This window comes from Solenopsis invicta, chromosome 5, assembly GCF_016802725.1.
Source record: "Solenopsis invicta isolate M01_SB chromosome 5, UNIL_Sinv_3.0, whole genome shotgun sequence".
Lineage (NCBI taxonomy): Eukaryota > Metazoa > Arthropoda > Insecta > Hymenoptera > Formicidae > Solenopsis > Solenopsis invicta.
This window is the reverse complement of record NC_052668.1, coordinates 13,019,926-13,036,191: the sequence shown is the minus strand read 5'-3', so window position 1 is coordinate 13,036,191 and position 16,266 is coordinate 13,019,926. Positions and strand designations below refer to the sequence as shown.

Genomic DNA, 16,266 nt, shown 5'->3' with positions numbered 1-16,266 from the left:
ACTTTACTACTAGGTTTCCTTTACCTGCTGTAGGAAATCGTTCTTCCCCCTCTGACGCTGCGTCCAACAGTAGAGTGATTTATAATCGGTGAAAATATTTGCGTACACTTACGTACATCGCATGCAAGCACAACGTCAAACGAAACTCGCTCGAAAGTCGTCTCTTACCGGACGCCATTATCTCTAGTCTCTCTCTCTCTCCCTCTGGTAATTTGCATGATAGCGAAACTTATTATTCCACGTACGAATAAATTGTGTAAGTAATTACTATTCCTTTCAACGCGACTACTATCAAATCTGATATTTCAAAATTGATCGATAAAGCGATATGTATCGTGATATTCAGAGCGTAAAATTGCGACTAATTAAAATCTCCACATAAGGGAAACTCTAATTGTCATTGCTAGTCGTTTCAGGAGTTACATAATAACGAGAAAGTCGAAACTTGTACTAGCGTGTGTAACCTCCGTTTCGACCATTTGAGAGGTAAACGACTATCAACGAGCAGGACTCGCACAAAGTTGCGCGATCAGCGGCGGCTCCGTAAAGATAAATTGCCCCACGAAATCCCGGTAGTCGCGGTACGAGGGAACTACGAGTCAATTAAGCGTGCACGAAGGCGTCTTTCGAACGAGTTTACGTCGCTTTTACGCCCGTTGCTTCGCCGGGCTTACGAGCATACGCAATGCGAGCTAGAATTCGGCGAGAGCCGACGTGAATGATTCAGTTTGCGTAAGCGTATCGAACGGGATGGGTTTCCGGCAAAGATGAGGAGCCAACGAGATGTTTTTGCGAGCAATTTCGCAGGCGTTCTAACGGAGGAATATCTAATTTATTCAACCGACTGTTGCGGCGGTTTTTTCAAAGATGCGATTAAAAACACTGCCACAAATTGCCAAGTTACTAAATTTTATTAATTTATTTGAAATTAGTAGTACTATTTAAATTATTTTACCGTGCAATTGAATTACTTTAAAAGCCAAAGATTATTTAAGAAAGGATCATTTCCACTAGGCGAATCTTTTTAATCAACCTAATTTCAAAACGGATAATTTTATTGCCACTGTCGTTTGCTTTTGAAACAACGCTAAATTATAAATGAGGGTGTATAAATGAGGGTATTTTAGAGAATAGAATTTGTCTTATCTATCAAACTACACAAATACGTGTTTCTGCAATGAAATTATCTGTTGGTTCTAATCGCATTGGCTCCTAAGCAACTTCCTCTCTAGTACACACGGTAGATACGATACTTTGACTGAGTTCCGTAGCAATTAATTAAGTGCTACTTCGCAAGTGCAACGAAATCAATAACATAAACAGCGAAGTTCTCGTGCTCATCCCGGAGCATTCTTATTTAGTCCAAGTTGTAAAAAGTCGTGAAGTTTCTCATTCGTCTAAAAAAGCGTATAAATTAAAAACAATCATGTTGGTTCGGGACTCTCGAGATTTCTAAACAATAAGAAATTGGAAATGAGGCTAATGAGAGTCGGCGCGGGTATAAGTGCGCAATTACAGATGTTAATATTATACAATATATTTATTCAAAGTTACAAAAAAATTTAGAATGAATAAATATACTGTATAATATTAACATTTGTGATTGCGCACTTATACCCGCGCTGACTCCCATTTTCGTCATTTTCAATTTCTTATTGCATAAATTAAAATTTAATATTCAATTTCTTTTTTTTTTTTTTTTTTCGTAAAAATACACGGTACCGGCGCGTTACACAAGTCTAATCTATCAAACGGGAAAGGTAGCGTGCAAGAAGCTCGTTTACTTCGACGTACATCGCGGATAAAAATTCATGTCATTTCTCATTTCGACTTAATGCGATGTAGTTACTATCGGGAAACCCAAACCCGTCCGTACGATAAAATTTATTCACGATCATCGCCGGATGGATCGTCGGGTAAAGTTCAATCTACGCTCGCACACGAACATCGCGCGCGGCCATCATGAGTAAACCGCATTCGCCCATCACGGCGTACTCACGTTTGAGCTGGACGAAGGTGAGCTGATCGATGGCGCGGCGCAGCGGCTTGTCGTCCAGGGTGAGATCGAGCAGCGGCAAACGAGCGATCTCCTGCACGCCCTCGGCACCGCCCCAGGATCCGGCGGCCGTCGCCGCGCGGACCGACAGCATGCCGCCGATCTGCAGGAAGGCCGCGCTGTCGGTCTCCTTCAGCGCCTCGATGCAGAACGTGAGCAACGCCGTGGTCGTCTGTAAATGCGTGGCGCATCTCGCCACTTGGTCTCGCAACGAGCGCACTCTGGCCTCCCTGGTCTGCCGAGCGGCTTCGATCAGCCGTGATTTCCTTGCCTGCAGGAGACTCACCAGATTCGTCACCCGATCCTCGACCTCCTCCTCGAGCGTCACGCATTCCTCCTGGAATAAACAGCGGAGGTAATCCGTTTGAATATAGTAGTCGTTTGAATATAGTAGTATCGAAAGGTGACTTGCTCGAGACACTACTTTTATAATTTTCTGAGAGAGAATTTTGCGACGTACTTATTCTTTTTAGAGAAATTTAGCGATAACGTGAAAAAAATTATGATCCATCGTATTCAATGATATCTATCACTATGAAAATTGGTTTTTACATCTTTGAAAGAATGATAATTTGTAAGAATTGTAATAAAAATCTAGTGGTAATTTTTATCAGAAAATATCTTTCTGTAAACTTACTGAACATTTTCGCTAGAATTTAACTTTTTTAAAATCATGATATATACATATTTTTCTATGTTTGCGCACACACGTATACGAATCTAAAAAAATAATATTATAGATACTTATTGTACGATCGATATGGACGTTCGATATGGACTTGATTTTTCATCTTAACACGTATGTATATACGTCCATGCACAAAAAAAGGGAAATAAAAGACTGTATTAAAAAGAATCTTGTCCGCCGGCTTTTGGCGCTCGGTTCACTGATTGTAAACCATCCGGGTATCCTTTGTACATCCGAATTATCCCTTCGGCCATCAGAGATGAATCCGCGCCGGTATTCTATCCCGCGGAGAGCTGATGTAATTAACGCCATATCTTTTCGCAATTTCACGGCACCGTACCGGCGTTGACGCGTTCGTCGACACGGAATTTAAAACGGGCCGCAAAGGCGCGCATACTCACATGTACTTTATCCGTCATTCCTTTGAGCCTTTGAATGAACTCCGTCGTCGAGCGGGCCCTCTCCGACAGCTGCTGCAGATTCTGCGACAGCTCCGTCTGTAACAGCAGAAATTCACGACACGTGAGGGAACGTGCGGTACTCTCGCCGGGGTTTCGGCGAACGTGATACGTGGACGTTTGTGAAAACTAAAGAAAAGAACCAAGTCTTTTTTTAGGAAAGAAGCGTACATAATAAAAATTATGCAACATAGATCATTATATTATAAATTAAATCACATAATATCTATTAAAAATTAGAAATATATATGCTTGTGTGTTTGTATTGTATTGCATAATTTTTTTCCTAAAAGAGATATACATATATATTTATGCCCGTGTTCAAAACGAGCCTAAATAATCGCGCGCTGTTAAGCCATTTTTTATTTTTGTTTTACATAAACTGAGAAAACAAATTTATTTGAACACTTGCAATGAAATATTTACTTGCATTTAATAAATTAATTTTATCGCAGGTATCCAAACAAATATTTATTAAAATTTAGTAATGTTTTCTCTCAGTGTATCATGAATGATAAAAATAGACGTATTAGCGTTAACTTCATACAGGCGTTCTGAATATGGAGCATAATGTAGTGTATATTAAAATGTATACGTATATATACATATCTTTATTTTATGTATCTTATTACATACGGTATGTACGCTTTTATGTACATATATGTGCAACGCAAAATAGAGATCATATGCCTGTAAACTGTATATTGACAGATAGATGTACTGGTGACTAATCAAGACGAATTATGTACAGCACAAGCGTTCGATGTTGGATCGATATGTCACGCTGGTTCCAATGGATAAACAGTGCCCGTATGTAGAGAGTTTGTATATTGAGCGTATACCATACATAGGCGTAGTCACGCTTTCGTGAACGAGCTCGTATTAAGTACATATCGTTGTTTGTTCAATAACGACATAAAGTGCTCTTCTTTCGTTGTGGAAAGAGGAGAACGGCGTTATATTTCTTCCCGAGATTTTCTCGGGAACCAAACTCAAGACGTAGTGTACACAAACATATCTGATTTTAGCATTCGTGATGTATTGGACGATATAAAGGGATTCAAGATATTATTTTTTATTTTGCGAAATATTGCTTGAATTTAATGAAACTGTTACACTATATCTTTAATATATATAAGTTTGAAATATATATAAATTTGAAAAATTCTTCAATATTTGAACTAATGGATGAGCAGTTTTTTTTTTTTTAACGAATCTAAGCAAAATTCGTCAAAGTACTGCATTACTTTCCACATTTTTTCATCAATTTTGTCTACCCTCATTCGTAACGCGTTTTACGCATTTTGAAACTTGTTTGGGTTGTCTCAACAAAGCTCTTAAACATTTATGTAAAATATTTGTAGCGTTCAAGATTAATATTGCGACAAACATCGAGGAACTTATGATCCGGCACGCATTTACAACTGCGAGTTAATTTATCACTTTACATCGAGTGAGAATGCGATGTCAGCGGCCAGCATCGTCTCGCAATATCGCGAATCGTTCCCACAGTTCTCGTTTATCATTTTCCTCATTTCTCGACTTTCCTCGCCGGACAATACCTTCAGATCGATTGGTCGGACGAACGGTGTGCACTTCGTCGAATTCACCGGAGACCGACGCTCGTCGTCGTCGTCGTCGTCGTCGGCAGTTTCCATTTAACACGACAATGTGCGCTAGTCGAAATGGGATGCGATCGCGTACGCAGTATGCACACGACCGACAGTATCGTGGCATTCATCAAGGAAGACGCGAATTTACTCGTGCAGGTTCGTGATAAAGCTTCGACGGATTACAGGAAAGCGGGCGACGCATGAACATCATTTATTTCCTGCATTCTTGAAAACGACTAATGGAATATCACACGTCGTATAATATTTGCACGTTGTATTTGTGCCCAAATTTTTAGATTTATATATTTATAATTTAGAAATAACTTTTCGCATTGCCTTTGTTAGTTCACCTGTTTAGTTTATTTGAAAAAAATAATTTTAATAATAATAATTCTGTGAACGCTCGTTTTTCGCAACGCAAAATATTAAAAAAGGAACAATCAATTTAAGCAAATTAATTGATCTTGTAAAAAACATAAATATTAGGATTTGTTCTCTTGTAAAGTACTACACAATTAAGACGTTAATATGTATATTATTTTTCTAACATATTTATCTTGTGTTAAATTAGCACGAAAAATTTGAACGAGCCGTTTGGGACATGCGATATATGTTAAGTTTAACACAAATTTTCCAACTAAAGATTTCCGATTTGTCCGTTTTTTTTTTTTTTTTTTTAACGGACGTACTCGAATCCAGCAGATTTCCAATTAATGCAACAAGACTTTTCATTCAATGTAGATACGCACGTTTGTTTACAAGCGACCCTTTACTCGTCGGGCGGGAACGGACGTGAAAATTAATTTCACCAGATAGGCCACATGTTCCTGAATTCATTTACAGAAAAACTCGTTATTTTTCTCACCTGCGGCATCGCTCGGCGCTAAAAATATCGAATTATAGCGCCGACACAAAAGTGCCGCGTCGAGGGATTCCCCGTTCGGCTATGCCTAGGTACCATGCCGTCGTGTCCCTTTGTACGTTTCTCTTCCTCTCAGCGTCCCTCCCGCGCCGAACGTGGTGACGGCAGCAGCGGCGGCGATGACGACGACGACGACGACGACGACGGTACCTTTCCCTCGCGCTTTGGCGCGTATCCATTGGGCGCGACCGGCGAAATCTTATTAGCATGAAAAGAGCTCTCGGGGATTTCATCAGGGCGACGAGAGCTATCCGGCCTCCCTCTCCCGCAGCCGCAGGCGAGATGTTCCCTCGATCGATTATCCCACGAACATCTCCGGAACTTCTCCGCCGGTTGTCAGTTGATCATCAAAACCCGCAACTCTCTCCGTAGTAAATTTAGACGTCGTAAAACTTTGTCGCAAAAACGACGATAGTATATTATACTTCGATCGAAAATATGTACGATGACTAATTGTGAGTCGGGGGGGGGGGATTTTTGATAGTTATCCACCAAATACATCTGCAACAATGATATCAGAGGCTAGCCGAGTTTAATGCGAATTTAACAAGATGGATAAAAGAACCGTCGTCTAAATGACTCTCGTCTGGAATTTCTACAAATGCACAGAGCGTTTCTTTAATGTTGACGTTGTAGTCGCTGTCTCGCTGCAAGGGCGCGCACACTAATTCCGAGACTCGCGAGGCATTTCCCGTGCCGTAACTTTCAAGAATAATTTGTTTAAACTTCTCGTTCGACGAGACTAATGCGAAATGCGCCCCAGGAATTGTCTCACAGTTGTGGCGAGGCGCTCGACTTTCTCGACGACGTTAATTGGCCAAGAGTCGATCCACAAAGACTTCGTTAACATCGACTGGCGACGCTCGTTATAATAGTCATAAAAGTCGGGAAGAACGCCCGTCGGTACCTTAACTTCTTCGGAATATTCTAACGTATATAACACCGAGGCGCTGCACTTCGTAATAAAAGAAAAGGGGAGGGAAAAAAAAAAGAAAAGCAGTCTGAGTTTATACAACTCGCGGAGAGATCAACACCGGTGGAGGCCTCTTTCCGCGCGCCGGTTGAAAGCTTCGTTAAAATCCTAACGAACAGCACGCGAAAGCTTATTAAATCTGACCTATGCTTTTCAGAGCAAATGCTTTTCAGGAAACGTCGTATTTACAGCGCAAACGGTAACGAACGGGAGAAGGTGGAAAGACGTTACCGGAAAAGGGCTCGTGCCGATTAATCCACCGGCGCGGCGGCGGACGGAGGCGTGCGAATGGTGCAACCGGCTCGGAAGAACATAAATTTAAAAAAAAGAAAGAAAAAAGAGGATCAAACACACTCCCTCGCGGAGCCCTCGGTGATATTTCTATCGAGCGAACGAGGACCGATTAATCTCGCAATTATTCCCGCGGTCGTCGCGCCGACCTGCGATCGTCACCCGACCGCTTTCAATTTACATCGAAACGAGAGCGGTATATACATATATACGTGTCTCGCGAATACGGCGTACACGAGATGACCCGAAAGCAGTCCGTCGCGATAATGGAATCGTGTCCTCCGCAAAGTTTCGAGCACCGTTCGCGCGCCGCGCGTGCGGCTCGGATTAATTTTCGATTAAGCCCTCGTCCGCGACCGTAATCGGCGTAATCCCGGTCCTTGGACGAGCGCGAGCCTACTTTCGCGCGAACTTTTTCGAACTGTCCTTTAAAAGTTTAATATTAAAGAAAAAAGAGAGTTATCCCATTATAACTTTCGATACAAAAAAGTTATTTTTTTCGCCGATTTCCGAAACTAACGTTTGGCACAAACGATAGCCCGCGTGGGCCACGACGTTCCTGGAGAATAATCAGAATGCGTAACAAAAATAATAAACAATACCCACGTTTCGAGACCTCTCGTAACTCGTAGCAATAAAGCTACGAATTAAGGGCTTGTCAGAGCTCATTATCGCTATAATGGCGAGGTAAAATGAATTTTTGCCCGTGAAGTTCGCGGAAGTATCTCCGTTGCCTTGGGCGTTCTTCGCCCTTACACACCCACACACACACATACACATAGACGCGGAGCCACGTGCGCGGGCACACGCGCACCGACACAAACGAAAAGTTCGCAACGGCGATTCGTGCTCGAGCGTAATTAAGTTACTCCTTTCGAGTTAACGTCGGCCGCGCCCGGTAATTTCCGCAGTTTTCAGCGCAACTTTCCGCCAAGTTCGAGTCGCGCGCGAGGCGACCGCCGCCCCGATAGAGAATGCCGCGAGATTGTTCCCGACATGCGGTCCCTTTAACGCCCCCGACCCTTTGTTATATTAATTACCGCAGTCACCGCGGTTGTACACCTATAAAGGGAAGCGGCGCGAGGGTGAGCGGCCTCGTCAGATTCGCGCAGCTGAGGCGCCGCGCGCGATCTCGCTTTAATAATCGATCCTTAATACTTTCACGCGGCTCACGCGTAATTTCATTAAAGGTCCGTCAAGGTTCCTCAGCACTTCCGTTACTTTAGCGAATTTTCCGAACCGCCCGCGGTTGGAGAAAGGAAGAAGAAGAAGAAGAGCGACGAGGGGAGAGAGTCCCCGAGAAAATTTAGGTATACTCGGTTCGTGTTCACATTTATTATATTAACATCCATCTTTATTTATTTCGCTATTAGCAAGTCGTTATTTATTCCATATACGGCCGGTGCTCTAAGAAATATTAATATTTATATCGCGAGTCGCGATGCCGCAGTTGCCGCCGCGCAAGGTGAAGAATTTAATACTTATCCCGTTCATTCGCGTCACTGTCCCTTCGCATGCGGTAAAAATTCATCTTTTGAAGTCGCGGCGGGAGAAACGCTAATAAACAAATATTACGCGATGATATATTCCATTTTCCATGGCTTAAATTATTCGGCCGTCGTGTAATCCTGTGCGATACGGGCCTCATCCCCACAGAGAATAACGTTTCGCGCAGAGTACTATGAATTTTCATGACTTTCCTTTGGCCGGGAGTTTAATACCTGGATTTTGCCCAAAATATAGAACCGGGCGCCAAAAGCAAAAAAACAAAAAAGAAAATGTCGCCGCCGATCGCCGAACGATCATCTCCATTCCGCGCGAAAAAAAAGTGATTGCGAGCGGAAAAAGTCGATTCTCGTCTCGAGATAATACACGTCTAGCTGCTGCTGCGGCCGGCCCAGAATGCAGTGAATGCACTTGTTAATTAGGAACGCCAATCAAACTGTACGACCTCGCGAGTATAATTACAAAAGTCGAGGGTGCTCCGGAACGACCCTCGAGGCGCTTTCACGCGGCGTAACGTACCAAAAGCCCCTTGCACTTATTAAGCTCGAGGGTCCCGCCATTGTTTCGGAGATCGATCGCGATCTGCCTAAAACACTTGGGATCCCTCTGACCCGGCTATTGTGTTACGCAGCATAACATCCACTATTTGCTACAGCGGCGCTACGTCGCGTCCGGGGCGGTTTCTGGCGACCGTGAGTATTACACGTACTATTTTGAGACGCTTACAAAACTTATAACTATAGCTCGGTTAGCCATACTTTTGTAAAAATGTTCTCGCTCTTTCTCTCTCTTTTTTTCACCCGTAATACCAAAAATTAAATTAAATCGGGCGAATTCACTCTACTCGGCAGCGTCAGATATTGAAGAATTATCCATCAAAGTATGAAGTCAAAGTTAGTTAGTGCCGGAACGAAGTTACTATAAAAACGAGAGTGCATTGCCCGGCAAGTGCGCGCGATATTAAGTTAAAAAGTGCGGGGCACATTTTATCCCGGGGATAGAGCGCGTTAATAGAGCGCGCGGGCGAGCGCGGGAATACATTTCGCCATTCCTGACTGCAGCGTCGCTTCATCACGTGCCCCAAGTCATTCGCCGAAATGGAAGCGGACGCCTGGCTTTTATCACCGTTGTCCCTCATTGTCTACGCCAGGCGTGGCTCGACATCGTAGAGAATCGGTTTCGTGTGCCGGAATAATTGGTCACTCGAATGCACCCCTTCCTCCTCCCCCTTCCCTCGTCACAAAGTCTTGATTTCTAGCCCTTTCCTTTCCCCTTCCCCCCACCCCGCGCTTTCCACCGGTGAGATATTCATTCTCGCGCGCATATACATTTCGCCGTGCAACGTAAGATCGTGCACGAGCCCGTTATCATATAGTCGCAGCCCACGCGATTCGCCCCTCGACTCGAAGGGGTGGTTGGCGCGGCAGGAAAGGCGAAGATAGTGCCACCCTCCTTGTACAGGGTCATCTGTCTGAAGTGATTTTCGCTGTTCACTCGAGGGCGAAAATAGCGAAGTACGTTGGAATAGATTATTTTCGTGAGCGTGGGTGGGAAAATAAAGTGGTAGAAAATAGACGATCGAACGAGTCGACATACGAGATATTTCTAGCGGAAAATGTTGTTGTTAACATTTATGTGACCGATATAAAAAGCAAAATAAACGCTCACACCGTGATATTTCAATGAAATTTCTACGCTCGCGAGATTCTCCTCTCCTTTAATCTATCAACTATTGCCTACTAGCATCGATCCAGTTTTTATGGCTCGTGTAACGAAAATCATGTTACATCGATTTTCGAAATAGCACACGAGTTCCACATCGAGGGGTACATCACCTCGCATAACCATTTATCGTCACGGAGGCTCGTTTATCCGCGCCCTTACCGGAACGTGCTCGTGCTCGTGCTCGCCATAAGGGACGAGCGGGCTCGGCCGATGGATACCATCCTGCGTAAACACGATAGGCCTATTGCCGCGTCGATGCACCGCGTCGAATGGTGAACTCGCATGAATGCAACGGTTGGATGCACACGCGGCACTGAAACTGCACGCACGTCGAGTGAGACTTGGGAGAAACCGATGCATCGAATTTAATCACTAGAGTGTAGCTTTATTTTCAAAGGCTAATTATATTTTATATAGCTCTATTAATATTTGACAATTTTTGATACACTGCTGTATTAAAATTGAGTGTAATTTTATTATGTTAAAGGGACTGACAAAGATATAATGTTGTTTTTATAAATAATATAAAGATTATGTTAGTTTTGCTAATCTCTTATCTATTTAAAAACACAGTCGCCATTATTTTCTATGATAATGATCCACTTATATACATAATTTTTTAATTCCTTTATCGAGAAAGCTAAGCGGCTTTGATTAAAAATGTGCGGACAAAGTAATTTGGGCATTACTTGCTTTTACAAAATTCTAAATTGGAAAAGATAGTCTTATGGAAATAAAATGATCAGATTAAGTCTGAAAGGAATTAAAAAATTAATAAATAAGTGGACGCCCAGGCACAGAAAATGATAGCGATTATATTATTAAATAAATAATTATAACAAAACTATTTACATTATTTATACAAAAATTTTTAGACACTGCTTTTCGACTTTCTTAATATTTCTTTGTGCTATTCCATTTCTTTATTATATTTCAATTTTTGTTTCTTTCTTTCTTTTCACATATTACATTTTATATATTTTTTTTTCCCTAACGGCGATTCTTTCATCGTTACGTTTGCGCCGTTTGTATTTTACGATGTCGTTCCGCGATGAAGCGTTGTAAAACAAGAAATGGACTGCGGGATTCACGGATAATTTCAAGTTCACCATGAGTCGACTGTTAAAGCACCATTATGTTCCCTACGAACCGCGCCAAAAACGTTGCTTGCTTTCATTGCACGGGGCGCGTTGCGCCCTCGGTATACAAGGAAAGCACCCTCTGAATTACTGCCTCACGATCACCATCGGGATACCTCGTCGGACCTGCTCCCCTTTCCCCTAGTCACGGTATCTACGTTTTTTAATCAACTGCGAAGCAAAAACCTCTTCGTCCCTTCTCGCAAACAACGCGTCGAAGCGCATAAATGTGGTGATGGAGGTGTATAAACTCTGCACTTTTTTTTCCAATCAAAATACATATTGTGACTTGACAAAAGCATAAAAAACATTTTTCACACGTTAAAGTTTAAAGATTATCAGCTCTAGATAATAATGTTGAAATTTTTTTTTACTCAAAATAAAAGCATAATCCGTACAGGCTCGTACGCATAACGCAAATTTAAACGTAAGATCAAGGTGGAAGAAGGAGCCTAACTTAGGTTGGAAATAAAATTCTAATCTATATTATTATTCTAACAATATGTGCGAACAATTGTACACGGACGTTTCAGACTTGCCTTTCTTTAGCGTGAGTCAAGTCACAAAGTTAAAACCTCACTAAATGTGTAACATTAATTAAAAATAAAAAAATACAAAATAAAGACGAACAATAGTAAGATCTAATATTTTGTTAATTCCATGCTGAAAAAAGACAAATCTGAAACGTCCGTGTGCTTTTTTTTTTTTTTTTTTTTTTTTTTATTGTTGAAATATTGATATTGATTTTAGAGACACAGTTATTCTCGCTAAAATAAACTTCGGAGGTAAATGATTTTACGACACACCGCGTACAAGATGTTCGCAAATCCACCCAACGCATTCACGAGCGACTCATCGCGAAGGAGAAAAGGAAAGACCGACGGAAAAAAAAAGGCAGAGAAAGAGAGTAACAATATGATGATGCAGAATCGGACGAGGAGAAAAAAGAGGAACGCACAATAGCGCGACGACGAGACAATTTACGTCCATTAGGAAATGTCGTGTTCTTTTAGCAGGATGAGCGAAAAGCAGTAGGGGAACGCCCAGGGGATACGGCTAATACCTCCCCGTGCAATCCACTATCCGCGATGTCTGGCAAATGCTATATACGGCAAAACCCCTTTTAAATTCATTGTTGCGTTTCCGCGACATTCCCGACCGATTGTAAACCTGCATTTTGCATTGACCGTGACCTCGGCAACGGAAGCGCTCTGTGTGTGTCTGCGAACTGGATTAAACAGATGGAAGCACAGACACGCACAAGGTATTTCGCTCTATACGCGTGCGATTCCGATTTTTAATCACGCGCAGCATTAACTGCATTTAAAGATGAATAAAATATTCGCATGAATGCTCGCAATGTATAATTTACGTGTTAGCCGAAAAGCTATAACTGCGGATAAATGCGATAAACGCGAGCTGCCGATCGTCAATGGAACGAACATTATCGCCGTGACATCGACACGTCATATTTCGTCCGTCGATTAAGGGCGACGTTCGCGTGAACGTCGCTCGCTCTTTTTCTCGTTGCACGTGACAAAGGTTTTTTCGTCGGCGACGGACGCCGTCATACGCCGTCCGAGCGTTCACCAAACTCACGTAAAGGTTGACCGATTTCAGGACGACTGAGCATTTCCAATATTCCAAGTTATAGGGAAAACGATAGACACCGTCCGCGGGCAAAATGATCGAGCACGAAATATCGTCGTTAAATTATCCGTCCATTCGATTCGGTTCTTGATACACGCGATCGATCGATTCTTCTCTGAAAAGCATTCAAACTTATGGCGTTCGAGTATATGAGAGCGATGCAAGAACCTCTGTATTATACGAATAATACCGTCGTCCCTTATACGTGCCTCAATTCTCGTGGCAGCCAGCGTAACAGTCCGCAAAGGAAATATCGACCACTCAGCGATTCAGGAATGCAGAAGCAAAACTCGTATTGTCCATTCTCCGAGATTTATGGGGGGGGAGAGAAAGAGAGCTGAAGTTGGAAAGAGTTCTGGCGCGCACGGAGAGATTCGGAGAGAAATTCTTTTTGTTCGGGGATTACTGTAGCAGCCGACCGCTTTTAATTCAACATCGAGAAAGATCTTGAGGGGCTCGCTCCCCTACATCGCCCGCAATTGTTCTCGCGTCAAAAGTCAAACGCGCGAGACAAGTGGGGAAAATATCGGTCAAACCGCCCGTATCGTAATGCCGCGTCACACGTAAATACGCAATATCACGGCTCCTATCACGATGCAAACAACGCGCTCATAAATACTAGCGGGCATTGATAAATCCGAAATATCGGGCGGCCCGATACGAGAACGCGCGGGGTGAACTTTGGTTGCGCTCGCGAGCGTTTCCCCGCGTTTCGACTTATAAATCCGACGCTCAATGTCGACTGGGAAACGACGATATCTCGCCGAGGCGCCGTGTCACTAAATCATGCCGCTCCTGCGTTTCGCGTGCGCGGAAAATAAAAAAAAAAAAACGGGAAAAAAAGGGAAAATATGAAAAAAATTGTACACGTCGCACTGCAGCGCGGTTACAAATCGTAAGTGAGAGCCGCAGCGTTCAACCGAGGGTAAACCGTCCGTAAACTGCGAGTTTTAAAATCGGATACTGGGATTTTTCAAAAATCCGTCGTCAACGTTTTGCCCAACTTTTGGAATTTTTCCCCATTTGAGCTCTGGCCAATGCCAGGCGACCTCTCGTTTTTACATTTGGTATTATATTACAATCCTGGCAGATCCGAGTCGGGAGAATAGACCTATCAATATTTTTTGATACACCTCGAACTGTATTACTGTACAACATTTATATTATGCCCTGTCGTTTCGATTAGATGTACAATTATAACTACACATTCCGTTATATTACTGATGAAACAGAAAATTCACGTGACGGAATTTCATTTAGCTTTAATATCAATTTTTATTATATCGCTGAGAAATCACTGAGAGAAATTCTGAATTCTCACATTTCCGTCAGCTTTTTCGGCTGCGATTTCATCGCCTCGTAATTTTGAAATTTACAATGGAGGTTTAGTGAGCAGGTATAAAGAAACCGAATGTACCCCGGAGGAATATGACCGATAACATATTTCTTTCAAGAAGCGCCGCTTTGCATGCATGCGGAAGCATACGACTTGCACACCGAGAAAAAAATATACGATCGTAACCGTATGTTCGAAACTTTATGGGCTTGTGTGCCCGTACTTACACGCTACTCTATAAAAGATAAAGAAAAAACTATACACACGTTTAAATATACCATTCGTGTCATCGTAATCAAAAATTTCATAAGCTACAAGTTCGTAAAGAGTTTTTATAAGTTGAATAAAGAGTTTAAAGTGATACATAAATCACAAAAATATTACACGCAACATAGAAATTTTCAAAAAAGTTTAATGATAAATGCAGTTTTCTGTAAATTAATGTCGAAAAATGGATTAAAATTTTAATATTGCGATGCCGAAAGAGCCGCCTAAATGTTAATATTACATTTCGACAATCCTTGCCATAAAATGCATGATTGCACTAATCTGCGTTCGTTGCTCGCGGATATTTCATTTCTTGCACATTTTTGCCAACAAACTGCGTATTAAACTGTCGTAGAGTTTTACTGATGAAATCCCCCCGTTGAAGAATCTATGAGGCATAAAATAATTCTCACTTAACTCGTAGATACATATTTATCGTCATGATACCAAGGGTGGGACGCTGCTCGGAAGCCGCATTCGAACAGGCGAGGACATTGAATTTGCATAATCCCGTATAAATGCGTCTAGAAGAGAGAGAGAAAGAGAGAGACCCTTTAAAAAAAATTCTGCTTTCGAATGCAAATTATCGTTCGCTTTCTACTGTTTCAGCAAGTTTTCAGGATAACGTTCAATCGAGCATTTTGTTCGAATGAATATATATAGCACATCTTTTAAAAGTACCTTTAAAATTATTCAACAAAAAGTCTTGATAATATACTGAACCTGTCTAATTAGTGTATTAATTAGTCGTGTCTCTCGAGGCCGTCGCGATCCGGGGGACACAACGTTGAATTTCCTTTAACAATCCCTTGAAGGAAGGAAGACGTTGTTCAATTAACAGCCTGTAATAGGAGTCGCATATTCTCCCGGGAGATGGAAATTATCACGATCGACGCGTTCATCTCCAGGTGCAGTTGAGTGCAGCTGCGCGGAATTAATTGCGTTACGGCTCACGAAACTACCGTGTTTCTTGCCAGATTTTCCTCTAGAAAAATTGTGGCGGTATCCACGTAACGTAAACTAACACGATGTAATACAACAGAATAATTTTTCACGAAAAACTTGAGTAAAAAATCTTTTTCTCTCGTAGCGTGTTTTAAATATTGTAAATGAGAAAACATCATTAAATTTTATCCTTTTGTCCATTTCCATCAGTGTAGATTAACTTTGGTCTTAATTTAATTTTTTCTTTATCTTCTAGTTAAAAGAAAGTTAACCGAGATTAAAGTTAATCTCATTGGTGGAAATGGACATTAAAGAAATAAAAAAAATTATGAAAAAATATATGAATTTCAGAGATTTAAATTCGAAATATTTCTAAAGAGAAGTAAAAAGGAAAAAGAATATTTTAATTTTCCAAATATTATATAATAAATTCAGCTGTTTTTCCCAAATATTTTAAAGAATCACAGAGAGTACTTTAATGAATAAAAATATAAATATTTTAATATTGATTATTTTAATAAATAATTTTTTTTTTTAAATTCTCTCTTTCACCTCTCGTGTAGAGATATCTCCAAATTTGTGAAGCACCCTATATACGGCATTCGCGAAATAATCATGCAGAATTGATTCGCGTGAAAGCTGCGGAGAGCCTCGAGCTTTCTCAGCGCGGCCGCAGATAACGTTGTGCTGAGGAGGC

The 16,266-nt window shown here is 41.7% G+C and overlaps 1 protein-coding gene across 4 annotated transcripts in view; it reads right to left on the bottom strand.

Annotated features, from left to right (window-relative positions):
• Positions 1–16,266, bottom strand: part of LOC105200019 (E3 ubiquitin-protein ligase TRIM9) — a 108,952-nt gene that overhangs the window by 22,238 nt on the left and 70,448 nt on the right. For 2 of the 4 annotated variants that reach the window (XM_026132596.2, XM_026132597.2), the window contains 3 exons: positions 3,146–3,241; positions 2,000–2,393; positions 25–57 (listed from right to left, as the gene is read on the bottom strand). In XM_026132596.2, coding sequence (XP_025988381.1) covers positions 25–57; positions 2,000–2,393; positions 3,146–3,241 — 523 coding nt within the window. The remainder of the gene's footprint in view (positions 1–24; positions 58–1,999; positions 2,394–3,145; positions 3,242–16,266) is intronic. The other 2 variants (XM_039448989.1, XM_011167383.3) reach the window with 1 other exon arrangement.